Source organism: Leptodactylus fuscus, chromosome 1, assembly GCF_031893055.1.
Source record: "Leptodactylus fuscus isolate aLepFus1 chromosome 1, aLepFus1.hap2, whole genome shotgun sequence".
NCBI lineage: Eukaryota > Metazoa > Chordata > Amphibia > Anura > Leptodactylidae > Leptodactylus > Leptodactylus fuscus.
Window position 1 is genome coordinate 243,405,252 of NC_134265.1, and position 27,847 is coordinate 243,433,098.

General features: G+C 39.8%; 1 protein-coding gene across 1 annotated transcript in view; it reads right to left on the reverse strand.

Moving 5' to 3' along the window:
• Positions 1–819: 819 nt before the first annotated feature.
• Positions 820–27,847, reverse strand: part of ADAMTS3 (ADAM metallopeptidase with thrombospondin type 1 motif 3) — a 187,046-nt gene continuing 160,018 nt past the window's right edge. The window contains exons 17-22 of the mRNA XM_075284923.1: positions 24,043–24,206; positions 15,223–15,388; positions 12,360–12,492; positions 11,918–12,125; positions 11,115–11,232; positions 820–3,375 (exon numbers count right to left, since the gene is read on the reverse strand). Of these exons, the coding sequence (XP_075141024.1) occupies positions 2,798–3,375; positions 11,115–11,232; positions 11,918–12,125; positions 12,360–12,492; positions 15,223–15,388; positions 24,043–24,206 (1,367 nt within the window). The 3' untranslated portion in view covers positions 820–2,797. The remainder of the gene's footprint in view (positions 3,376–11,114; positions 11,233–11,917; positions 12,126–12,359; positions 12,493–15,222; positions 15,389–24,042; positions 24,207–27,847) is intronic.

A 27,847-nucleotide genomic window follows, 5' to 3' on the forward strand; every position in this document is an offset into this window, starting at 1 on the left:
TGCTTTTTACACGCTCATTCTGAGCGTGTTTCTACGATCAGAATGAGCGCAGCGTAACACCGTGTGAAGGCTCCCTAATAAAGGAATCTTTTAGGAATTTTATCATCACTTTTATCTACAAAGTTTAACCCTTTATAGTGATCATAGTAAAGTGAAACTGCCTTTGCATTCACACTGTGCTAGCAGAACTTGTTCCCCTTTCAGTCCCCACCATCACCTACTTCCTGGATGTTTTCTCCATCTCAGCAGGGAGCATAGCTAGAGATAACACCAGCAGTTTACAGTCCTCTACTATACTAAACTACTGGTTAATTTACACATGGACCAGGGTTCCAGAAAATAAGCCATGTTGTATATAAAACCATATAAAACTTAATTTTTTGTTGAAAAACTATATTAATGTGTAGTTCCTGTAATCAGAAGAACTAAAAAAAAGTCTAAATTTAATATGTTTATATGCAATAGTTTATATAAAAACTTTTGTTTTGGTAAAAGAGGCAAAATGTTATTTTTTCACATTTTATAACATTCTTCCACTTCTAGCAAAAAAAAAAAAAGTAAACTTGGTTAATAAATAATACTACTTCTTTTAAGCCTCATGTTTTCTGAAAAAAATTTGGTAAAAATAGCAATGCGCTAAATTTTGCCTGAGCGTTGGGGCATCAATGATGCTTTTTCCTGAAAGAGTTAATGTAGCAACAATATATGTAGAATAGTACACAGAAATAATAAGCATGAGGTAAACAATGTAGTATGGCATTGACTGTTCTCTATTATTCCCGCAAGCAACAACCATACAATGGATAGTATGTTAAAAGCTTTTTATTGCGAAGTGCTCCCCAATACAACAAACAGCATCAGTAGTGTACACTCAAAAAGATCTCAAAAGAGCTTTGTAGGAAATACAGGATAAACAAAAGCGACTTACAGCATAATGAATATCTACACCCAGACAATAAGAAGGGACATTTTTGAATATGGATTGGAATCTTGGGAATTATAACATAGTTATCTGTTTGCGGATCAGGGGTTGTCTGAATAAATACTGAATTACAACTAATTTAAGATGACCTTCCAAAGGTTTCTTCAGAAGTCATTCTAATCATTTGACGTCATCAAGTCAATACTTCAGAGTGTTAGCTTACAATGACTACCAAGTATCAACATGGGAGGGCCCACTTGTTCAGTTAGACAACTTAAAACATTATGGTTTCATTGAGACACTTTTGTTGCATAATTTTCAATTTCTTTACAAAAAATCTAAACCTAATTATACACATTTTGCGTGTAACGTTCTTTGGCGTTATTATAGACAATTTTGGAAACAAAAAAATTGTATGTCAAATTCTAACTATATCTCAAAAATTGGCCGTCAATTGTTATTAAAGTGAGAGAAATTCAGTTGTGAAATAAAATTGTGGTCAAATGATTGGAAGTGAATTTCAGAATTTACACAGTAGTTTACATTTTAGCTTATGAAGGACCGCCGTGCAAACTGCATAACCAATAACTATTTAATAGAAGCAGGAAAATGGCACTTGCTATATTTGTAAATGCGCAGTAAATAACGTCTATCAAGAACATCACCTTTTAATAAATATCTTCACTTATATATTCTATATACAAGTACTTTACAGCTACATGAGAGAGTGACACTGGCTTCTTGGTGAAAAGATGATCCTGGAGACCAATTGCAAGTAAATTATTGCAGTCAGATGCATTGTGGTTGTGTAAAGTGAGGTGACATGTAAAAATAAATATATCTCTCCAGTCTTGGCTTGCTAATGGAAATCTATTTATGCTACTGTCTTCCAATATCTGAACTTTCTTTTTCCTTCTGCTTCCAGCTTAAGACTATTCCATATGAAAAAAGACATCTCACTCAGTGTTGTCGGTCCATTAGTAGTGGCTACTTGACATAATATCTTCTAATTTAAGAAGAGGGTCAATGTTAGTGTACGTCTATCCTCTATTAACAGACATCCAGTATACATCACAAATGTTATACAATCTGTTATCATGTTCTTCTCACTCAGGAAATTAGTTTCTTATCATTTTTCATTCACTAATAAGAGAGTCTTTTCTGCTCCATCCCTTTTCACTCCAATATAGTATAAACAGAATCTGAATGCGTTGAGAAATAAAATGTAATGTAATAAGCAAAGTGGTATTAAAAGACATGCTGTCTTATGAGAATATCTGACTTTTCTATTAAGATTTGCATAACCCTTCAGGGCGATGGACGATGCTGCAGTCAGATCAGCAAGTCATGTACAACCACTGGAGCTGGAAACTTCTGGTTTGAGATTTGTGAGATTTGACTCATGGAATGTAGTAAGGCAGACTGTATCGACAGGCATGTATTAGCACCCAAAAAACAGAGAACCGGTAAACATAACGTAGATAAAACAAATCACTGAAAAATAATACTGACATTGCAACACATGAACACCTAAACAATAACTGTGTTTGTTATATCTGAATAATATACTCATTGAAGGTGGCAAAATTGTAGTCTCTGGTTATCTTTATGGGAAAAGAACACAGAAAATCAATGTGCAAAACTGGTTATGGGGCCACCGAGCAAAATACACAGTGGCCGGAGACATTCGGTACATATTCTCTTAGATGGGGATCTTTGGTGTTTTTTTTTTCCTTCAGAAACTTCAAGTTAAACAGAAAGCAAAGAATGGTCGGAAGAGTAAATGAGTGAAGAAGTGAACCAGCACTTTGCACTTGTTTTATAAAGCAAAATTCACTATTGTGTCCTTTTGTTCCAGTCCTTTAACACTTAACTTCATCTTTCTATTGAGGAGGGCTGCAAAGAACGTCTTCTATCAAATGGCTTTTCAATTTTCCTTGAACTTCTCACTGAAGAATGAGCACCAGTTGCGTGGATGTTAGTAGCTGCCAATGGCATTGTTGCTCCTGGAGGAGATTTATACACAGAAATGTTGCTGCTACGTGTTGTTGGGGGTGGTGGAACAGTTAGAAGCTTAAAAGATTTGCTGGCTGCTAGATGGGATCTTCTCATTGTGGGGTCTGACACCTTTGGTTTATTTTCTTGAGGAGACACAATGCCAAGATCTGCATTGTTTTCAATAGAGGAAAGAATTCTCAAGATACTTTTTGTTTCGGAATCAGCTTCCTCAGTGCCAGGTGCTAAGGATGTTGGCATCATTCCACCCCTAGATAAGCTGGGATCATAGGTGAGTTCATCTTCAGTTTCTGCTGCTTCAGTGAGGAATGGAGGTGACTGAGTGCTGCGTTTACTACAGGATTCACAGCAAAGTTTGTTGTAGCCGGGTATTGAGCAATACCGTGCAAGAACTTCCATTTGACAGAATATAGACTTGTCTCCCAGACATGGCTCATCTGAAAATCAACAAAACGACAATAAATCAATGATATATTAAACATCATAAAATGAAGACTGTATTTAAGTGTGCCTCCCTATTTTATTGCATTAATGTTGTTAGATACAAAAAGAGCAATAAAGGAAACTTTTCCTTTTGAAAGGTTGAATTGGTTTTCTTACATTCCTTGCCTGGTACTCAATCCTACTTTTGACAATGCAAATATATAGAGAAAAAGCACACAGGGGCCACACGGTGGCTCAGTGGTTAGCACTGCAGCCTTGCAGCGCTGGAGTCCTGGTGTTCAAATCCCGCCAAGGGCATAAAACCATCTGCAAGGAGTTTGTATGTTCTTCCCATGTATATATATCTCCCCATATTCCAAAAAAGACATACTGATAGGGTAAAATGTACATTGTGAGCTCTATGTGGGGCTCACAATCTACATTTAAAAAAAAGAAAAGAAAAAGCACACATCTTCCGAGTTCAAGATAAGTCTATTTCCCAACCAACCATGACCAGACACATTTTCAGGTATTTATAGTACAAAGACTTAAGGGAACATTTTTTTTTATTTGGTTATTCAAATACTTTTCATTTTTTCAACTTTTTTTTAAAATGATATACAGGGATGTACACCGTATTTTTCGGACTATAAGACGCACTTTTTTCCCCCAAAATTTGGGGGGAATAGAAGGGTGCGTCTTATAGTCCGAATGTGGCGCCTGGCACCCGCTGTACTAGAGAGACGGATGTCGGCAAGGGATAGACGCCGGGGCCTGAGACATCGCTGCGCTCCTCTGCCCTGCATGAAGCCAGCAGCGGCAGGGGCGATGCTATTCCGCTCCTGTCCCCCCGCCGCTGGCTTCATGCAGGGCAGAGGAGCGCAGCGATGTCTCAGGCCCCGGCACCTGTGATGGCGTCTATCCCTCGCCGGCATCCGCCTCTCTAGTACAGCGGATGCTGGGTCAGTATCGGTGGCCCCTTCTCCCCCGGGGCCCCGTACCTGTGAAGTTGCAGGCCGGCTCCTGCGCGGCGATATCGCAGGAGCCGACCTGTTCGGGTGACAGCCGGGAGCCTAATGAGGCTCCCAGGCCTGTCACTGCTATATTAGTATTGCGGCTGGGTCTATGACCAGCCGTAATACTAATAGACAGAATGTCCCATAGACGGCAATACAGTTGTATTGCCGTCTATGGGACTTGCAATCAAGTGACCGCAGGCTCAAGCCCCCGGGGGGAATAAAATAGTAACAAAAAAAAAAAAAAAAAAAAAGCTTTAAAAATATGCAATAAATAAAAGTTCTAAATCACCTCCTGTCCCTAGAATATATATATAAAAGTAGAAAATCATATATCATAAACCACCAGGTTTTTTTTTTTAATACAAGGTGATCTAAGCAATAGATATTCCCCAAAATGGTATAACTAAAAAGTACATCTGGCCCCACAAAAAAAACCAAAACACTCTATACGTCCCCGTACAGCTGCAGGGTCACCTGTCAATGTGGCCTTGCAGCTGTTGCAAAACTACAACTCCCATATATTAAATATTTTACCATTTTTTGCTTCAAAATTTTTTTTCCCTATTTTCCTCCTCTAAAACCTAGGTGCGTCTTATAGTCCGAAAAATACGGTATATGTTACTTTAAATCTAGCATTTTTCCTTTCTTTTATTATCAATGAAAATGTAATAGAAAGTGGTAAAAGTGTGTTTTAGGCCGGGGCCCCACGGTGTGAAAATGCCGTGATTTAGCCATTTCACAATACCAGCAAAGTGGATGGGATTTGAGCTAATCCCAGCCACACACTGCAGAAAAATATCCACATGGAAATGCTGTGATTTCAAAAACTGTTGTGTTTTTGTAAATCTCAGCTGGTATTTTCCTTATAGATATAATAGAGACAGAAAGTACGCAGAGGAAAAGCTGACTGCCCTCTACTGCATGATCTCTGTGCAGCTACAGACTTTGCAATGACATCTGAAACATCATTGCAGTTTTGCATGCCCACCTGCTAGAGTTTGGGATTCTGCAACCTGTTAAATGATGAAACTAGTAAGACTCACATATCAGTTACCTTATCTAAACTAGAGGAGTACATCACAGGGTTGTCTGGTTTAGCTAACACATTCATATTCCCTACTTGTAAATGAGGAATTCACAGAGCGAGATCCCTGATTCAAGGCTGTGGTCTTTTAGTTAGAATGGAAAGATGGCTAAAAGCAGGTCTGTAGGAATGAAGAGAGAAGGCAACACTCCAATAATAAACAAAAATGTGAACCAAATATGAACTGTTATCTTTTAACCTAACAGGGATTTTTTCAAGTATAATTACACATTGTTCAAAATTTTGCCACAATTTTTGGTTCACAGATTTGCATATATAGTTTTAACCATTTTACAACAGTTCTGCCCATCTTTTGGATGAGGCACAGAAACTGTTACAAAATAAGGTATAAAGCATGTACAATTCTGGTACAGTCATGGCCAAAAGTTTTGAGAATGATACAAATATTAATTTTTACATAGTCTACTGCTTCAGTTTTCCTAATGGCAATTTGCATATACTCCAGAATGTTATAAAGAGTGATCAGCTTAACAGCAATTACTTGCAAAGTCAATATTTGCCTAGAAAATGAACTTTATCCCCCAAAACACATTTCAACATCATTGCAGCCCTGCCTTAAAAGGACCAGCTAACATCATTTCAGTAATTGCACCATTAACACAGGTATGGGTGTTGATGAGGACAGGGCTGAAGATCAATCTGTCATGATTAAGTAAGAATGACACCACTGGACACTTTAAAAGGAGGCTGGTGCTTGGTATCATTGTTTCTCTTCTGTTAACCATGGTTATCTCTAAAGAAACACGTGCAGTCATCATTGCACTGCACAAAAATGGCCTAACAGGGAAGAGTATCGCAGCTAGAAAGATTGCACCTCAGTCAACAATCTATCGCATCATCAAGAACTTCAAGGAGAGAGGTTCCATTGTTGGCAAAAAGGCTCCAGGGCGCCCAAGAAAGACCAGCAAGCGCCAGGACCGTCTCTTAAAAGTGTTTCAGCTGCGAGATCGGGTTACCAGCAGTGCAGAGCTTGCTCAGGAATAGCAGCAGGCAGGTGTGAGTGCATCTGCACGCACTGTGAGGCGGAGTCTCTTGGAGCAAGGCCTGGTCTCAAGGAGGGCAGCAAAGAAGCCATTTCTCTCCAGAAAAAAACATCAGGGACAGACTGATATTCTGCAAAAGATACAGGGAGTGGACTGCTGAGGACTGGGGTAAAGTCATTTTCTCTGATGAATCCCCTTTTCGATTGTTTGGGAAATCTGGAAAACAGCTTATTCGGAGAAGATGAGGTGAGCGCTACCACCAGTCTTGTCTCATGCCAACTGTAAAGCATCCTGAAACCATTCATGTGTGGGGTTGCTTCTCAGCCAAGGGAATCGGCTATCTCACAGTCTTGCCTAAAAACACAGCCATGAATAAAGAATGGTACCAGAATGTCCTCCAAGATCAACTTTTCCAACCGTCCAAGAGCAGTTTGGCGATCAACAATGCCTTTTCCAGCATGATGGAGCACCTTGCCGTAAAGCAAAGGTGATAACTAAATGGCTCAGGGAACAAAACAGAGAGATTTTGGGTCCATGGCCTGGAAACTCCCCAGATCTTAATCCCATTGAGAACTTGTGGTCAATCATCAAGACACGGGTGGACAAACAAAAACCTACAAATTCTGACAAAATGCAAGCATTGATTGTGCAAAAATGGACTGCTATCAGTCAGGATTTGGTCCAGAAGTTGATTGAGAGCATGCCAGGGAGAATTGCAGAGGTCCTGAAGAAGGGTCAACACTGCAAATACTGACTTGCTGCATTAACTCATTCTAACTGTCAATATAAGCTTTTGTTACTCATAATATGATTGCAATTATATTTCTGTATGTGATAAAAACATCTGACAAACACACATAAAAACCAGAGGGCAGCAGATCATGTGAAAATATAAGATTTGTGTCATTCTCAAAACTTTTGGCCATGACTGTACATTTTCATTAGTTTATCTGCACCACTGATATAGAATACCCCTGAAATAATGAGGCTACCAATGGGTCAAGGCATTAGACAACCATCTCCTGGGACGACTCAAACTTGTGCACCTTGGATATTACTGTGAGAAGATGTTTTAATTCAATAAACCTAAAGTATATATATATATATATATATATATATATATACACACACACACACACACACTTTAAATATATTGCCTTTAAACTATAAAAACATTGTTTCTATCAACATTCAAAGTACGCTGCATCAATAACAAGCTACTGCTTTGATGGGAACACTATTAAAATGACAAAATAATTTCCTTCATTCCTTATGTCAGCTAATTGTAGCCTAATCATATCACCTTCTACTTTCTTTCTGAGGGATGTGAAAAAAATTTTTTTTAAAGAAACATTCCAATTTACAGTATTTTTCCAATCTGTATTGACCACGTGCACTAGATGGCACTCACTGTATATTCACAATATGGTGAAAGTAAGTAAAATAGGTAAGGCTAACTTACAGTCAGTAATTGGTTAACTGAATGTGACAGGTTCTTGTTAGATAAGAATTGATATAGTAGAAGTTTCCAAACAACGTTATATAAAAGCATGGTATAAAGTATAAACTTGCTTTACATGGACACATAGCAGTAGCCTATGGATTTTCTCTGCAATTCATACAGCTGGAGGAACGAGTAAAATGATCTAACATTAATTCTTATTAACTTTTAAAGAACGAGGAGAGTTTTGAAGCTCCTGTTGATATTGAATATTCTTCCAAACTGCGTAGTAGATCATTTATCCGAAACCTCAGTATAAGAAATCGTCGTTTTTCAAATTTCAAAGAATCGATTTAAAGGGAAATCCTGTCAGCAAAATCCCTCAATACAAAATTGCGTTCATGGAGAGACCTGTCAATCAAGTTGAGTTGATTATGGAGAAGCCAGAGGGGAGCTGACGCTTCTCTCCGGACATGGGGCTTTAAAAACTATGTTTTCTCTGTAAAATGTAATCCATTGTAATGAGGGAGACTGTTGCTTCACGCTGGATGTGGTTTGGAAAGCATGAATATACTGGTAGGTCTTCTTTAAAGGAAAACTTTTGATTATTCTGCACACTTCAGGAGTCTCTCAGTTGGACTTAGTAAAATAAACAACAGAAGATATGGACAGAATCGTTCCACAGTAATACACAAACTAACACTCCTGCTGGTATTCTTAGCCGCCAGATGTTTGACTAATGCCTGCGTTATAATCAGATTGGCATGTGCTTCCAGGATCTAGAATTCTTCATTCCCCTGACTTCTATCAGCCTGCAATTTTATAATAAGCTTCTATAATAAGAGAGCTATCTATTACATGTAGCTAGGATCATTCCCATATAATCTTTTACTCTGCATGGCTACGTTACTATGTGATGTCGTATTCATGATAGCTATGCCAATCTGGGGCTACTTTCACATCACAGTAATTAATAGCCGTGTGATGTCTGTTTCTTAACAGAGGTCACATGACAGCATTGAAAATCAATGTCAGTGAATGCGTAACATCACTCCATACTCCGTTACTCCATACTCCATAGCATACCTCCATACTCTGTAATGTACAGGGGATCCATGAAAACATCTGCCCCTCGGATGAAAGATTTTAGCTTTAAAAATATATGTTTTTGACAGCTGTTTTGCACCTTGGTCATCTGAATGTAGCCTAAGGCTCCACTGAGATCTGCATTATGGGTTATGTTTATAATGTGATTAATCAATTGCATGATGGACCTTTGGAGCACAACAGAACCCACTGACTTTAATGGGGTATGCTGCTTCCACCAAGGAATAACAGCGGTGCATACAGCTTCATTTTTCCCATCAATAGTGATGAAATCTTCTTCGGAGACTTCTTAAATCCTGTGTAGATATCAAGACATCCAAATAGTCATGTAATGAGTGCAACAGCACTACAGACTGCATTAAGAGTGACTGATATAAAGTTGTGTAGGAATATTATTTTCTTGTAAATGACAGCTCTTATTGTGTTATTTAGAGGGGAAGAAATCGTGAGCATCTGCAGCAAGGACCGGATAATATGGAACTTCACTGCCATCTAGAGGTTACTGGACAAACTGAAGGCAGACGCTGTACTGTTCTCTCCAGTACGTGACAAATTAAAGTCGCATATCTAAATTCCCACAGCAGCACTAAACTGATCCCCACTCATAATATAGCCATGATATTTATATACCACACATCAACGGGTTACTTCTAGTGAAATGTACAAAGAGAGAAAAACATGGCCCGCACATCCCAACCTTATACATTGATCTAGTGCTTCTCAGCAAATTTTACAATACCAAACATGAGGTTCTTAGTATACATATTGATCAATGTGCATAAGCCCACTAGCCACTTCACGGCGACCTCTTTATAGTGGGTCCCTACATTACTGGGCGCGGTGCTGCACAGCGACCGCCACAACTGCAACACAGCGCCCGCAGGTTTGGATGTGGGGGCCATGTTTTTCTCTTTTTGTACACATATGGTAAGTTTCTTCCTTCACCATTTTTTTGCCTTGGTACTAGTGCTCCGCCCATTTTGCTCAGGTCTTTTTAATTAGCAGGAGACTGCAAAAAGGGACCCACCTAATAGCTCTCAGTCCTCTGACTGGGGCAATATGGTAAGGTGAATTCTTGAGATCTGTTCACACAGTGCGGTGCTGCGTGGTGTCTGCTGCTTCTGTGGCGCTGTGCCCGTGGGGCGCCACAGCCCGGAGCCTTGGTCTGGTGGCAGGGGTGTTGACGGGCCACTGGGTCGCTTGCCCTGTGGGCGCCGTGTTGCGGTTGTGGTGCTCACTGTGCAGCGCCGCGCCCAGTAGAGTAGGGACCCACTATAAAGAGGTCGCCGTGAAGTGGCTAGTGGGCTTATGCACATTGATCAATATGTATACTAAGAACCTCATGTTTGGTATTGTAGAATTTGCTGAGAAGCACTAGATCAATGTATAAGGTTGGGATGTGCAGGCCATGTTTTTCTCTTTTTGTACACATATGGTAAGTTTCTTCCTTCACCATTTTTTTGTTTTTGCCTTGGTACCAGCACTCCCTCCATTTTGCCCAGGTGTTTTTAATTAGCAGGAGACTGCAAAAAGGGACCCACCTACAAGCTCTCAGTCCTCTGACTGGGGCAATATGGTAAGGTGAATTCTTGAGATCTGTTCACAAGGTGCGGTGCTGCGTGGTGTCTGCTGCTTCTGTGGCACTGTGCCCGTGGGGTGGCGCGGCCCGGAGCCTGGGGGCTTGGTCTGGTGGCAGGGGTGTTGCCGGACCACTGGGTCGCTCGCCCTGCGGGTGCTGTGTTACGTTTGTGGCAGTCGCTGTGCTTCTAGTGAAATGTGTGTAATCATTGTGATCTCTGATATTTCAGTTTTCCCTTTGATACACAGTCACTAGGTAGTTGCTGACCGACACCAACCATAATATTAAAGTAATTCACTCGGAAAAACATATACATTGTGTAAAACCTAAAGCAGGAACCAAGAGCACATGTACTGTCACTGTAGGCATACAATGTCTGGCAATATGCAAGGATTACTGTGGAGACACTAGTGATAAAATAAGTCAGGATCGGAGAAGGAGAATCTGTCTCTTTTGTCCTGCTAAATAATTGTGTTGTTACGAGATGAAATAGTATTTCAGTACAAAAACAGTACATACCATTGCAAGGTGCTAGCTTACATTCCCTTATGGATTCAGGTTTTTCTCCATCACACTGGTCACCCACACGACACAGGACTTGTCTCACCTCGATACCCTCACCACATGTCACAGAGCACTGCATTAAAGGCGAAGATCACAAGGCTAATATTAGTCATGATAAGAACGTTCTAATGTGGGAAATAAAGACTACAGTCTGTAAAATATTACTATTTCATCAGTTGGTTCCGCTGCATTGTATTAGTCTTTAAAGGGGTTTTCTCAACCCCTCCCCACCCCCGCCTCCAATACTCAGATAATATGCAAATGCTTGTAGAGAATGTTATCTGTGTGTTTACAAAGAGAGATGAGAGGCAGCGCTTTATCAGCAAACTGCAATTAGCTGAACTGATTGTCCTGCAGACAGAGCTGTACTTAAAAGTGAGTGACATCACTTGTCCTATCACACAGGTCCGTGGTTATGGAAACACTGTGTAAACAATGGAAGGAATAAAGCAGCATTTCTAAAGCAATATATTTAGGAAAAGTCTTCAATTTACATAAGCTATCAGTATAGATAGAATACTTGAGATTGAATACCCCTTTAATACCCCTTTAATTTCAGAACGATAAGGTTAATTTTAATAAGTAGAACAATTTAATGTTGGTACATATGTACCAGTGATTAACTTCATTGTCCATGGATTAAATAAATACTTGAAGCAAACCTTAGATTGACTTCTTCTTCTATAGCTTTTGCCAAGTCATATTATTCTGCATTGTGTTATCTAATTCAGGTTACATTACATTACACTGATACTGACCTCAGACCAGGCTCCGGTCTTCCACTGAGCTGGACAGGGAGCCCTATTGCATGATCTTCTACTCTCAGGACGCTCTCCTGTACAATACTTGCTATGCACAGACCGATTTGTTCCATCATGGAGAGGCTGAATGCATTTTACTACTCGAATCTGATATCCAGAACTTCCACAACTTTTAGTGCAGTGCTCCCATTCATCTGACACCCAGCTAGAGGATGGTAAAGAGGTATACATGAAGGGAGCAGGTGTAAAAAATCCTGTCCTTTATGAGGACTACTATCAGCAGATACAGTAGCACTTGTTTACTCAGTCCACTATGTGTTATAGCAGATTATCTTGTACAGCTTTGTATTAATATGAGTAGACCTTTTATATATGTTGTACTTCATGTCTCCAACATACTATACTCAGTATTTGAACCACCTAGCTGGCGAGTACTCACATTGGCTGCGTACATTCCTGTAAATTGCACATTCGTCTGATAGGTTTAGGCTTCTTGTTAGCTTCACAGAAGCTGCGGTGAACCATTTTATTATCACTTTTCCTTCGACAGCCATACTTTGTGTACTGGAAACCTTGATGGGACAGGATATAAGAAAATAATTATTTAATTAGTACAACAGAGTTAATAGGGTATTTAATAAGACAATAATATTTAGCAAATTGAACTTATACTGTATATAGCAATAAATAAAATATACTGGAATTTAGAAAAATTAGACATATACTTGCTATGTTCCACGTACTATGCCAAATGTCCAACCATCCCACCTATTGCAAAATGAGACTGTGTGTAAATAATGAATAATTAACTAACAGCTTTCTTATGAATTTATATGATCCCCTCAGGATCAACAACCCTCGCTATACTCTTCTAATACACTCAATATTGACAGGTGATCAAACTATCATTCTTGTTTATCATGCTTCAATCTGACTCCCATAGACCTGCATTGTAAATTATGCAGGGCATACTGTGTGCATCAGAGAGGAGGCTGTTGATAATAATGTGGACACTTTGCTAGTGTGTCTGATAGCCATGCTAATAGCAACTTTATATCTAGATTAGCTCCGATATTTAGATTATGATCTGTCTATTGACCCCTGATGATATTTACTTAGAAACACATAGGGTCGTTCCAGAAAGTCTCCAACTCATATTAGGAGTTACGTAACTTTCCTAAATCTGGGCTAGAAGTGTATCGCCCAGGACAGGTAATTGTGCTTCCTGAGCTGGTTGCTATTATTTGACTGGGTTATACATTGCCCCAACTACTTGTATCTGGGTTGTGATCCATATCAAATGACATCTCATGATCGTTTTTAAGACAGCACTTAGGTGGGTTTTCTGTTCTGTTTTGAACACTTATAATACACTCTTTTAGATTAGGTTTATTAGCTAGATTATATTAAATGTTATATTTTAGGCCTCATATTTTTGCAGTGAAGATAGTTGAATAGGTCGTATTATGTATATACAGTGAAATCCTCGTCAGGGAGGAGAACATAACTTCCCAGGAACCTGTCAGTAAGTTTTGCAATAACAGTACACTATATTATAGTACATAACGGCTCATGAGCAAACCATTAGAATGTTTTGTTTCCCTTCTTCTGTACAAATGATCAGGTAAGAATATTCAGTAATTTGTTAATACTCCTGAGTGTTGCTAGCCGTATTTGCTTGGTATACAGCTCTTAATTAAGTTACCAATTAATGAATTTAATAAGAAAGTGGAAGGTTACCGTATAAAAACACTTCAATGCATGTTCTATATTAAAGGGGTTTTTCAGTGCATCAATATAAAATTCATACGGGCTACATCACCTCTTCCTGATGCCCATTTTAATCTGGCCCAGATGCTGCCCAGGTTCCCCCTGCACTAAACTTCCTGGTGTCCAAAACACATAGGAAAAGCTTGAAGAGAACAGCAGCAACCCAGGCCACATCAGCAGAGGATTGGGTAGAGATAAGAATTTTTTTTTTATTTAAGTTTTTTATTAAAGTTTTTTTTCAGATGAAATAAGACTACAAACAAATAGATATATGACACCAACACATGGGTATCTAACTCAGATATTAATAAGAAAACAGTTGAATATTTAGACAGGAATCTGCATTGTAATAATGTCAGAAATTAAATGTGTCACAGTAAAACATAATACAGTAAATGATAACAAAGTATTAGGAAATAATACACCCATAAGTAGCCCCGCTGAAATTAAAGAGTTTGTCTGGAATAAAATGAGCTAGCTATACTAAGGTAAACACACTCCCCCCCACCTAACTTCTAACTTACTCACTGTATCAAAAATGTATATTTACTCATATCACTGGTGCGACATGTGACTGCCCCAAGTACATTTCCTGATTTTCCAGTGACATTCCATTTCTGCAAATGTAACTTCATCAATACCACTACCCCATCCTATAATACTTACATGTCTTCCTGTCCAGATCTTCAAAGCATGAAGCATCACTTACTTCAGGGGGGCCGGCTCCTCCCCTCCTTTGGCGTCTGTCGGACTCCCACGTCTGCGCAGTAGAGACCAGAGTTCCAGCACCCGAGCTCTATAGTGCAGGCGCCAGCAGTAGACAAGGCAAGAAGGAGCCGGTATCATAGAAAGTGATCTCCAGGACAGGAAGACAGGCAAGTATGATAGGGTGGGGTGGGGTGAGTTAGCTAGGTAAGGCTATTAGTCTGCGGGCTAGCTAGAGAAACAGGGAGGGGGAAGGAGTGAGAGGGGGATAGGATTAAATTGCAATGCATCATGGTAGTAGTAGGATAAAAGAACAGAGAGCTACAGCATGTAAACAAATTCAGAGGATGCCAGGAGCTCCCAGAAAACCCAGAAATCACACAAAACACTACTAAAGGTTTATAGGTGCACTTATTAATCTTTTAATTGCACTAACAGACTTTTTTTTTTTTAAATGATTTTTTTTTTTTGCCCAGAAAACCCCTTTACATTCAATACTCAAGAAAAAACCCTTGCAGTCTGGGACCCCCCGTGGCGTAAATGCCGCAGTTTGGGAAATCACAGAATGTCAGATATACCTACGGAAAACTCTGTGGACTATCTGTGAAAAGCGCTGCAGGAAAAACCGTGTTGCATTTCCACTGCAATTTTTACCGCAGTGCTTTTTCAGTACAGCCTTACTATGTGCAGTTTTGGATATAAAAAAACCCCTCAACAAAACGTGCAAAAAAAAAAAAGAAAAGCTGCATTTCAGCAATGTGTGGCTTCCAACTAACACTAGATCATCTCAATAAACCTTAAATGACTATGTTTCCATGCACACTTACCTCCTCCACAGGGTTTGGAGCACTGAGACCAACTTTTTAAAGCCCACTCGTAGGTATCAAGCTCTTCCTGCAAGACGTTGTTATTGTTTATTGATGGCAAAGAATCTTCATGAATGATATATTTATATGTTAAGCTGGATTTTGTGTCATTCTCTTGAGGTATAACCTTTAGGGGGCACAACACAGAGAAAGTATTACATTATCTTACAAACACTAGGAATTATTGTGTTCTGGTACAGCAGCAAAATCTGAATATTTTACAAGCAGAGCAGAAAACAACTTCAGATCCTTCTGTCAGTCAAATAAACATTTTTCATGACTTTTCCTGATGTTTTTGTATTTCGGCAATATTTATGCGCCTTTGACTATTAATGAGCACCAAGAAACAGTTCAGTAGATTCATCTTATTACATGCATCTTATAGAGCGTACTGGCAGTCCATAAATATTTAAGTAAAACAAACCAGACAAATGCTACCAGATGGGGTTATACTTTACATGCGGATTCCTTTGTCTTGCTCTATGGCTTTCATTGTACATATAATACAAGAAAAACAAAAGGATAATATTAAGTAAATACTTTTTGTTTTGCCATCAGCATGTTTAAGAAGCGCTGAAGACACTAAAGATACAAATACGGTAATGTCACGGATAATGATCTTCACTGAATTTTTATTAGCGTAAATGACCTGAATAAACTAAATAACATCTTTTGAAACTTGGAAATATCAAACGCACAATATAGTTGAAGTGAATTTTTATGCAATAAGGTTCAATACGCAATTTTTTTTTTTTTACCGTATAGACAGCTTAACCAGGGGACGTAGCTAGGTGTGTGCTTCACTAAGAAGCGTGAGGAGCCTAACAATCCCAACAATAGACTGACTATAAAGAGCCCTAAAGAAACCTTATAACTGATGGGGAACAATGCTGTCAACATTTTACCCAAAATAATGCACAGCCAGCTGGCACAGAAATGCGAGGAATGTAACCCAAGGCTACTGGACTAGTGCCATGCCAATAGATTCAGCCTCCAGGAGCCAAGCTGGCATGGCGGAAAGGTAGAATTGCACACCTGAACTAAGAGAACCCTATGTGTTTCATTTTTTATAACTCATCATGGGTGTCAATGTGTTAATCCAGGCATCAGAACACAATCGCACAGAGTGATGTCAGCGTAGCTAGGGTGCGCAACCAGGGCTTGTGACTCCGGTGCTTGTGGTGGCGCCATCAGGCCACTTTTATGTATTCAGGTACAATGTAAGGGCAGTGAACTAAACGTTTGCTACTGCTATAGCTCTAGCTTGAAACCTTTATGACCATATCAGATAAATAAATGAGCTAACAAACTGGTCTCTGTGCCTGAAGCTGATTCATTTATGTAATAAGCTTGATGGACTTGTATGCTCCTATATGCAGTGCCATTAGCAGAATCCAGTACAGTGACAGGAGAACTAGTAATAAATTCCTTGTCACAAGAAAGCTCTAATATAGTTCTCATATTAAGCACAGCTTCCACATTCAGGCAGTTGCTAGTAAAACTCCATGATATCAGTAATGTTGACACAGGGATTCCCTGTGCAAACGTGAGACATGCAAAGAAGGGATTTGTGTCTTATCTGCATATCTGTTCATACAGATCACTTGTAACAGTGAAATTAATTGCTGATGAGTGATCTGTATATGAGAACAGCAGGCAACATGTAGTTGCAGTGTTCCCATGTGCACTCATAGTAAATAATAATAATTAATACATTAATAAAATAATAAGCAAAATAAGTAAAAAAAAATACAATGCAATAAAATTTTTTTATATATATATATATATATATATATATATATATATATATTAAAACGAGAAAGCTAGTAAAAACTAAATATAGCCTCCCAATCTCCCAAAAGGTGCACACCTTAGGGTAGTGTAATAATCTATGTATATGCAGTATATATAAAACTCAAATTCCATAGTAGTCTGCTCACTGTGCACGTTACATCTTGCTAGAGCCCCCCCCCCCCCGTCATGAGATTGGGGCCCCTAAATTTAGGCCCTATATGTATAATGGGGAAAAGTGAAAGCACTGAGGGGAAAACAACAGTTGATAAGGACGGATTATAGCGACAGCGCCAAATAGTCGCTGCTAAAGGGGCCGAACAACCACACACAACACACAAACACCATATAAATATCACACAGACAGCACACATACACCAGACCACAAGCACAACACCACACAAATGTCACAACACTCCACACAAACACCAGACCACTCTAGACACACACAACAAAAACACCACCCTACAAATACCACAATACCACCCTACAAATACCACATGTACACCACACACGCACAGACCACAAACACGCATGGACCACACACATGCACGGACCACACACACACGCAAACACACTCAGATGGATGCACACTACACACAAACGAACAGAGCACATGCGTACTCACAGACTTAACTTTGGTTCATGGACAAATCTACCATGAGGCGAGATGAGCATCTCCACTCAGATGACAGATTGCAGGTCCCAGAGGGGGCAGTACTGGTACTTCCACTTTCCCTGACTATGATTAGCAGTAGAACAAGAAGGAATGGCCACCTCCACCTCCTGTCTCCTTCTGCCTATATAACTAATTAATTCAGGGGCAGGCTATGCCAGGTTACCTGATTGGTGGGGTCTGGCTGCTGAGACCCCAGCAATCCTGAGAATGGAGGTCCTCACCCCCACTGTGCAGTCTGATCACAGCCAGGGTGAATGTGGGTGTAACTGGCAGTGGTCCCAGTTTTTACTTAGGCTATCTCTAGCACTCTCTTTGGGGTGTGCTGTCCAATGGGTGTGCTGTCCATTAGAAGTCAGACTGAATGCACAGCAGCAGGGGAATAAGAACCACATGTTCTCAGGATCGGTGTGAGTGTCAATTGTCAGACCCCCACTAATCAGGTATTTCTCCTCTATCCTATAGATTGTGGCATAATCCCTTTAAGCAAACTACCTTAAAAAACAGCACTATGAAAAACAAATATTTTTTTCCTGTTTCTCACAATTTTTTACTTTAAAAAGAGCAACAAAATTAACTTGCCAGTACAAATTTTGTGTGACACAGTAAAAGCAAAATATATTTTATGTTAGGGAAGCATGTTATGGATACAGCATACATAACAAAGATCAGATGACAGAAAAAAAGGATACATTTATATACATATGTTGCTAACCACACCCCCGCCCAACATCCCCTCGATGACTCCCACACAGCATAATGTCCCCAAGAGGATCCCCACAAAGTATAATATATCCTCAATGACTCACACACCGTAATTCCCCCTTTAGCACCCACACAGCATGATGCCCCCTTGAGGCATTATACAAGTATGACGTTATCTTGTGGCTCCCAGACAGTATAATGTCCCCTTTGTGGTCCCCACAAAGTATAACGATCCTCATGTGGACATCTCATGGTATGATTTTTCCTTGTGGCCCCCACACATTATAATGACTCCTCCCTGCTTCAATGTTGTACTAATCTCTATCTGCCTGCAGAGAATGCAGATAAAGTTGAAGCTGTGATATACTGTCTTCTGCCTAGGAAAGTAGCTGATACCCAGAATTGCTACAAGTCCACTTGTGAGCACTGCAAAAATACACAAAAGCTTAAAAAGAACCTTTAACCACCATCATCAACTCCAGTTCATTGCATCCTTTAACTGGCGCCCCTCCACTGATTCTGCTGCAGTTGCAATTTTTCTCTCTATCCTCCATTGTTCCCGAGCAATTGATGAACTTAGTTTTGATGCCCGATATGTTAACTAGACTCTCTAATGTCAAATGGGTGATTTCAGGCAGGCGAGACAGAGGCATACAATGTAAGAGCTCTGAGCCATGCCCCCTTGTCTGCTCTTGTCTGACACTACATATTTGATATTAGAGAGTGTAATTAGCATATCAGACACCATAACTAGCTGCGCTAATTACTTGGGAACAGTGGGAACTACAGAAAAATATTCCAACTGTGCCAGAATCAGTGGGGAGGAGCCTATTACAGGATGAAAAGACTTTAAGTTTCTTGAGGTGGTGAAAAGTCCCCACTGCCCATCCAAGCAATGGCTGATAGGTAGGGTTGAGCGATCTTTTCGGGCGGGATCGAGATTGGAGGTTATTTCCCACAATGCTTGGCTACTGGCCAATTGTGGGAAATGCTTAGCACCCATAGGAATTAATGGAAGCGGCCGGCCGCTTAACCCCCTGCGTGCCGACTGCGTCCATTCATTCCTATGGATTTACCGCAGCCTGCCACTCTTCTGCTTCATCCCTGTTTTACTGTATACTCAGCTGAATATACGGTAAAACAGGGATGAAGCAGAAGAGTGGCAGGTTGCGGTAAATCACTGTGTGCTGCGCTGCTGTGATGACAATGAGGCAAGTTCGCGAGTAGATAAATACTACTGTACATTGACTTGTCTATCTACTAGACAAGTCAATGCACAGTAGTATCTATCTACTTGCGAACTTCGCTCAACTTACCTGCACAGAAGTGCTTGCCGCTGCCCTCTGCTGGTCTGGTCCTGTCTCCTTCATATGCCTTCAGAGCGCCCTGCGCCACCCCGCCTCCCTAGATTAGTATTATAGAGATGCTGGGAGAAGGCGGGGCTTGTAGTGTAGTGTAGTGTAGTGATTAACAAAAAATCCCCCCTGGTGTCTGCTTACCTGCACAGATCCGCTGCCTCTCCCAGCTCTTCTTCTTGGTCTGGTCCGGTCTTGGTCTCTCCTTCACAGGCTTTCAGAGTGCCGCCACCTCCCTAGGCTAGTGTTAGAGATTATGGGAGTAGGCGGGGCTTGTTGCTTAGGAGAGTGTGGGCGGGTACTGGGAGGGAAGACGTGAGTGATGCACTCACGTCTCCCCGCCCACACTCTCCTAAGCCACAACAAGCCCTGCCTAATCCCATAATCTCTAACACTAGCCTAGGGAGGTGGCGGCACTCTGAAAGCCTGTGAAGGAGAGACCAAACCGGACCAGACCAAGAAGAAGAGCTGGGAGAGGCAGCGGATCTGTGCAGGTAAGCAGACACCAGGGGGGATTTTTTGTTAATCACTACACAGCGTGGAGTCCATAAATTGAAACAATTTTTGGACTATATGCTGTGTAGTGAATAGGATCGTTTTTAAAATCTGATCTTCGATTATTAAAAAAATCCCATTGATTTGCATTGGGATCAGGATCGAATGGAAAATGATCGGAAATCGGATTTTAAAAACGATCCTGAAATTTCAAGATCGGCTCAACCCTACTGACAGGCTTCTGTGTATGTACATATACAAACGGCCTGTCAATCACTGCCCTCGGTAAAGGGAGGAGGAAGAGAAAGGTGAGAGGTGTATTCTCCTCATTCTCCACTAGACTCACAAGCTATGTGCCTGTATATTCTTTCAGATCTCATATTGTCATATTGGCTACTACAAGCCAATAAGCCATTACATCCACTTCAAATGAGGCTGTTGCACATGGCAACTTGTAACAGTAAAGATTTAATTTTCCAATGGAGGGTTATTGAACTACTATGACAAAAATCTTAAAGGGGTTTTCACATCTCCCTCTCTCATAAGTTTTCCTGCTGTCTCTTCTTCTCACCTCCTGTATTTTTTAACAAGTTGGTGGGTGGACTTTAAATGTTTGATGAATATAACACTATAAACTACCTAAGCAGATATAGACATTGCCATGAGAGATTATTTATTACTATACATTTAATATAAATGCAGATAAAATAATATGCACAGTAAATATATATTATTGCACAAATGGGCACCAATCTAAAGGAAGAAATGTGTTTCACTGTGCCCTAGGCGTTGGCCTCTTTTGCCTACCCTTTGCCTGTTCCACACATAAATATAACATCTGAAGGGAGTAAAGCAGAAAAAAAAAAAAAAAAGAAATACCAGAGACATCAACCTATAGGGTGATACTTGGATAATGCATTGCAGCAAAAGGGGAGCGGCTTTTTAGGGAAAACATTGTAAGATTGAGAAGGTCCATAGTATCAATAAAGTCATGCATTGCAGTCACAAGGGCAGTATTCACCCATTTTCTCACCATAGTAGAGGCCCGTTCACACAAAGATTATGGGCGCACAATCTGGCACGTATACACGTGTCAGAGTTTGTGCATTGAAATCAGATTCCATTCATTTCAATGTTGGGTTATGGGCGTATAACTACACGTGCAAAATTACGCGCGCTCTACGCCCATAACCCGACATTGAAATGAATGGAATCTGATTTCAGCGCGCAAACGCTGACACGTGTATACGTGCCAGATTGCGCGCCCGTAATTTCTGTGTGAACGGGCCCTAAGACTTAACTACATAACAAACTAACTTGGTGGAAACATATCATTCCAGAAATATTATTCCATATTATTCCACTTATAGCTTAAAACCAGGCCACTTTTTCTCTACTGCTCCAACACCCACCAATATGCATTTTAATATGCTATTTAAATTAATATTTGCCATGTACGCTTCTATTTCTAAGCTAAGGTCCCATGTAGCAAAATGCAGCAAAAAAAAAAAAAAAAATGCTGCATAAAAAAAGTAGCGTAAACACATCACTTTTTTTCCGCAACATACTTCATTGCGTTTTCACAGAGTCTTCCTCTGAGGATACATCACCCAATAATAAGCAAACAAAACCCCACTAACTCAAAATACAGGTTACAGTGTCTTGTGTGTACTATCCTAAAAGTGTGTGCCAATCCTCAGCAGCCGGATCTATGACAGAGATGACAGAATGGCGATACTAGAGTTGTCAGGAGAGATGTTTGAGGCTAAGGCAGAAAGTCCTATCTGCCTCTAATATACGAATACAGAAAACACCAGCGTTTCCGTAGGTTTAATTGACATGCTGTGATTTACAATGCTGTGTTTTTGAAATCGCAGCATTTTCGCTGCGGATATTTTTGTTCAATGTGTGGATGGGATTGGTCAGAATCCCATCTACTTTGCAGGTATTGTAAAATGCTGTGGTTTTTGCCGCGGCCAAATCACTGTATTTTTCACAACATGGAGCCCCAGGGTAAGGCACTCTCTGTAAAGAAGCCTGTAGCAGAAGATCTGCACTCTCTGGTTGTGAAGGTGAGACACAGGCCAAGGAATTCAGCTGAAGAAACTTTTATTGAGGTAAGTAATAACCAGTACGGCACAACGCGTTTCAGGCTATGAACAAGCCCTTTATCAAGTGCAAAATGATGGTTACAATAAAAATAACACAATAATATAAAAATGAACGCTGGACTAAAACCAAGTGACGCATCTAGCCCATGCAAAGTATGAAAGAACATATTTAAAATAAATCATTTAAAAAAAACAAACAAACATGCATTGGCATAAAAATATTTGAATATATGCAAAAAACAGTTATGTATAACAAGACAAAAGAGCTATTATCTCTGTTACCATCCCTCTGGGTGTTAACCCTTAAATTATTGGTGTTTATATATGTAGAATTACATTTATTGTGAAATTGGTGTTCTTTTTCTTCTACATATGTCTTTTTATACATAACTGGTTTTTGCATATATTCATATATTTTTATGCCAATTCATGGGGTTTTTTTATGATTGATTTTAAATATGTTCTTGCATACTTTCTTGGGCTAGATGTATCACTTGGTTTTAGTCCAGCGTTTACATGTTACTAGTTCCTTGCACTGTGCCGTGATTGTTTCGCTGGGACACCGTATAATGACGGTGTTGTTGGCGCCGATGATCCCCCTCAGCTCTGCTTCAGGAGAACTCTGTGTCTTCTGGCTATCTTCATAGCTGTCGTTGTTTTAGAATTTTGCAACAAATTAGATTTTCTTTTTCCCCGGCATGGTTAAAAGTAGCAAACTGACAATTTGGATTAAAAGTGTTTTCCCATCCAGTGTGTCAGCATGTTGCAGATAATATGCAAATGCAAGTACAGAATGGACTGAGGGTTAGCTGAGTCTTTAAATAGAGAGATAACAGACCTGGCTTGGATAAGCTGCTGCAAGAGCAAGAGTAATATAGTATGTGAACATAAATTCATAACCGTCGTGAAGCCATGTAATTTACCGGGATAAAAAGTAGCCTGTGTTAATCGAGGTTACAACTATCTATGTGCCAAATTTCATTCAAATCCGTTCAACTGTTTTTGCGTGATTGAGGAACAAACATCCAAACATCTAAACACACAAACTTTCACATTTATAATATTAGTAGGATTGTGTTATTTTTATTGTTACAGTCGTTTTGCACTTGATAAAGGGCTTGTTCACAGCCCAAAACGCATCGTACCATACTGTTTATTACTTACCTCAATAAAAGGTTCTTCAACTGAATTCCTTGTCCTGTGCCTCACCTTCACAACCAGAGAGCGCAGATCTTCTGCTATGGATCTCTGGTCCCTGCTGATGTCCATCATATTTCCCGGTTTTCCGGGGTGTATGCAGATTGAACCGCTGCCACTCTCACCAGGATAATATATTATCTACATGCGATCCAGGGTGTTGTGATCCACTCACAACCCCGAAAGGTGAGAGGCCATCTGGTTGTTTCATCACATATATACTATCATTGATCCACTCTAATACAGTGTACTACTACACTTAGTGGGCTCGGTGTCTCTTTTCTTTTCCATTTCTGTAAAGAATTAGCAGATTGCCCTTACTACCATGAGCCTACTATACTGCCAGGGTGAAAGGTTTAATTAATTAAGCAACTAGGTGAGAGAAATCTGAAATTCGAGAGACTCCTGGCAAATCTGGGTCAGTTTACAAGTCTGAAGTACCATTACTCACCAGCACTACAATAGGATCATGCAGTGGTCCATCAGTGTGTACAGTTTCAATGTCATCTTCAATTATATATTCCCATTCAACACCAAGGTCTATGAAGGATCGAGACTTGGCTTCTTCACCTTTTCCATTCAGAATGTAATGTCCTGTTGCCTGGTTTTTAATGGCTTACAGAAGGAAACATATTTTCAATTGAGTTCTATAAAGTAACATCAGTCACAACATTACACCAGACCTGCACTGTAGAATGCCAATGTTACGTGACTTTGTATGTGATAAATTTTACTTGCTAATGAGCCTAACAAGAAAATTTCCCACAAACATAACTTTATTTACCTTTGTAGACAACTGTGACTTAAACATTTTTGTAAATATAATTAAAGACAGTACCTTATAGTGCTCTTTAGTCACTTTCCAAATATGCCTTTTTTTCAGCATTGCACCTCCATTATCAAGAAAATCGCTGTTTTATCCATACGAACATTAAGTGAAAGGGCTTTTGAGGAGTTCTTCTTTTCCCCAGAGTTTTGTTTTGCACTGTACATTACCGCACCTTTCTGCTCACCAGCTTCACCCATCATACTTTGATTAACATCTGTCGCCTACTGAAATTAGAGGAGGTAATCTACAGCACAGAGCAAATCTCAGGGAAGATAAGAAACGCCCCAAAGCTCTTTTCACTTAATTTGCATATGAATACAAAATTTCTCAATAATGGAGCTACAATGATGAATAACAAAGGCATATTTGGAAAGTTTGTACATAGAACTGTGATTACTTTGACTACAATTTTCCTACTGAAAGTTACAATTTAAATATGGTTATGTTCATCATCATGTATCAGCGCTATAAGGCTAAGTTCACATCTGTTTTTATTTTCAGTTTGCTGCTCTGATTAGAACAATGGACTGTAAAACTAATGTAATCATCGATGCAGAGGGAGTGAAGTCTGAATCCGTCATCATTCACTGCTATGTAATAACAAGACAGAAGCAGTGATATAACCATGACCTTCTCTTGTTTTAGAAAAGTGAACAAACAAGATGGAAGAAAGCATCCATCATGTATTTATCATTACAGTGAATGCAGATGTAGGTTACACCATCTTCACCTATCATTCTATCATGTTTAACTCTGTTGCCCTGATTCCATAACAGATGACAGAAATAGTAGTGTGACCATATCCTAAAGGTTATTTTAAAAAAATATTTTTGAAAATATACATAATTAAAAACTTCGAAAATTTTAAGGATTTTCTCGAAAACATCTTACTACTGACAGTCTTTTCTCTTGTTAGGTTGCCAACTTTCTATGGTCTGACACTTGACATAAACTCAGGTCATGATTCCTTATTGTGGCTGGGTTATCTTCTCATGCAGGAACACAGAAGCAGCAACCACTAAGTTGTTTAGAGATCGTTTTTAAAGCTCTGTAACATTTTTAATTATTGAGGCTCTGTTCACATCTGTGTTGGCTCTCCATACGGAGATTCAGTCCTCTCCGCATTTTAGGCGGAAACCACTTTTTTATGCAGATTAGGTTTCCATTCAGGGGGTTCCCAAGTGGACCCCCGAACGACAACCCATGCGCAGATGTGAACCAAGCCTTAGATTTGCAAAAATTTATAACATATAATTGTCTTCAAGTTTAAATATATTCATGGGGAAACTCCTTTCATATTTTAACACTTGTAGGTATTAGTGTAAGAGCCCATGTTATAAATCTTACGGTAAAACTCACTTTTGCCTGTAGAAGGCAGTAAAGTCTTTTTTTTTTTTTTTTTTTTTTTGATAGAAGCACTTGGTCAATTTAACAAGCTGTACTTTGGCTGCCACTTCTCTGGTAAAGAAAGTTGCAGTCACAGTAAGCTGGCACTCACTTATGTGTCCTCAAATGCCTTAGAAATACTATAGCAGAAAGCATTAGGAAACTCTCACATGGCATTAGAACTGAATCATTATCTTTCCGCCTTGGGCTGTTTATATATTGTGTACATATATATATATATATATATATATATATATATATATATATATATTGATAGTTCCACACAATGGATGCAGCATTTTGTACTTGATCAAGCTGAAAGCACTTGCTTACATAATTTTTTCATTTACTAACCTTGATATAATACATATCACTATTCAGTGACCCTGCCTGTAATGCATATACTACAAAACAATATTATTACAATGCCATTCCTACAACCCTATATAAATAATAACGCACTTTAGCTTCTAATGATATCAACCATTTTCATTTTGGAATAATTTGTTTTAAATTGTCTACCTTAACCTCTGTCCCATCTCCAGTGATAAAATGTCCCATTGTAAGGAAAGTTGCAAATGTTAGCATTTTAGTTTATTGAACCTGGGGTGTGTAATACTAGACCATAAGCTAAAAGAGTATATGGCGCCACATTAAAAAGGACTAAACAAATTTGTAAATTATACCGTAAATTGCTATAGTACATATAGAAACAGGATTGCCTAGTTAATTGTTTTACTTTTATGGGGACCAGTGTGCTGTGCCTGATAAGCCAAGTCAGGAATCAGGAAGGAATTTTTTCCCCTGAAATAGGGCAATTGGCACGAGCCTCATGGGGGTTTTTGCCTTCCCCTGGATCAACACTGTAGGGGATTGTAGGGTTATAGGTTGGACTTGATGGACTAATGTCTTTATCCAACCTCATCTACTATGTAACTATATGTAACCCTTAGAGTGACAAGGTATTATGCCCCTTTGAGGCTCTCCTTTTCTGATTTGCTGCTTTAAAATGTTGACTAAGAGAGTCTTTTTATGCTTACAGATGTCCAGTAGTCTCTAAGAGGAAGAACTCTAAGAACTTGTGTAGAGTGTCAGCAGTTGTAGCCTGATGATCAAGTGCCTGACATATGTATAATCTGTACTCAGATTCAAGCTTCTCCTATCAGTCCTCATGCACCCATATTCCTTTTCTAAACTTAAGCAGAAGACTAAGGCCCGGTTCACATCTGCGTTCGGCATTCCGTTTGGGGAGTCCGCTTGGGGACCCCGAATGGAAAAATATATGCATTAAAAAGCGGTTAGCTAAGAAACCACATGGACCCCATAGACTATAATGGGGTCCATGTGGTTTCTGCTCAGTGTTCGCACGAATCATGTGGAGAGAAAAGTACTTTGCATAAGTTGTCTCCAACATCTTCCAGAAGATTATCCTTCTACTATCTGTAGCATCTGCGCTCCTGTTTCTGATGATGAACAGATGGCTGATAAGGAGGGTAAAACATTTTTTATTGGTTAAAATTGTGTTTATCTAGCAAAAAGAAACCCAAAAAAGTCAAAAGAGAATTCTTGCTTGTTTGATTGCTCTAAGTCTTCTGAAGAAGAGCTTCAGACATCTGAATCAGATTCAGAGATGATGATTTCTGAAAATAAATATTTGTTTAAAATAGAAAATACCTGATAAGGGCTAGTTCACACGTGAACTGCCCGCGCGGGTTTTGACACAGAGAGAGACGCGGCGAGCCGCGTCTCTCTCTTGTCAAAACCCGCCCGCCGCGACCATCGCTGTCGCGGCTTAACCCTCTGCTGTCGGCTCAAATGAATGAGCCGACATAGGAGGGAGCTGCGGGGGGCGGAAGCCGCGCGACTGAGACAGCGCGGCTTCCGCCTGAAGAAAGGACATGTCCTTTCTTTTCTCCGCTAGCAGCAGCTCGCCGCTAGCGGAGAACAGAAGCCCGGCGGTCTCCATAGACCACCATTATAAAGGGAGGTTTTGGACGCGAAATCCGCTGTCAAAAACCTCCCCTTATACTCACGTGTGAAC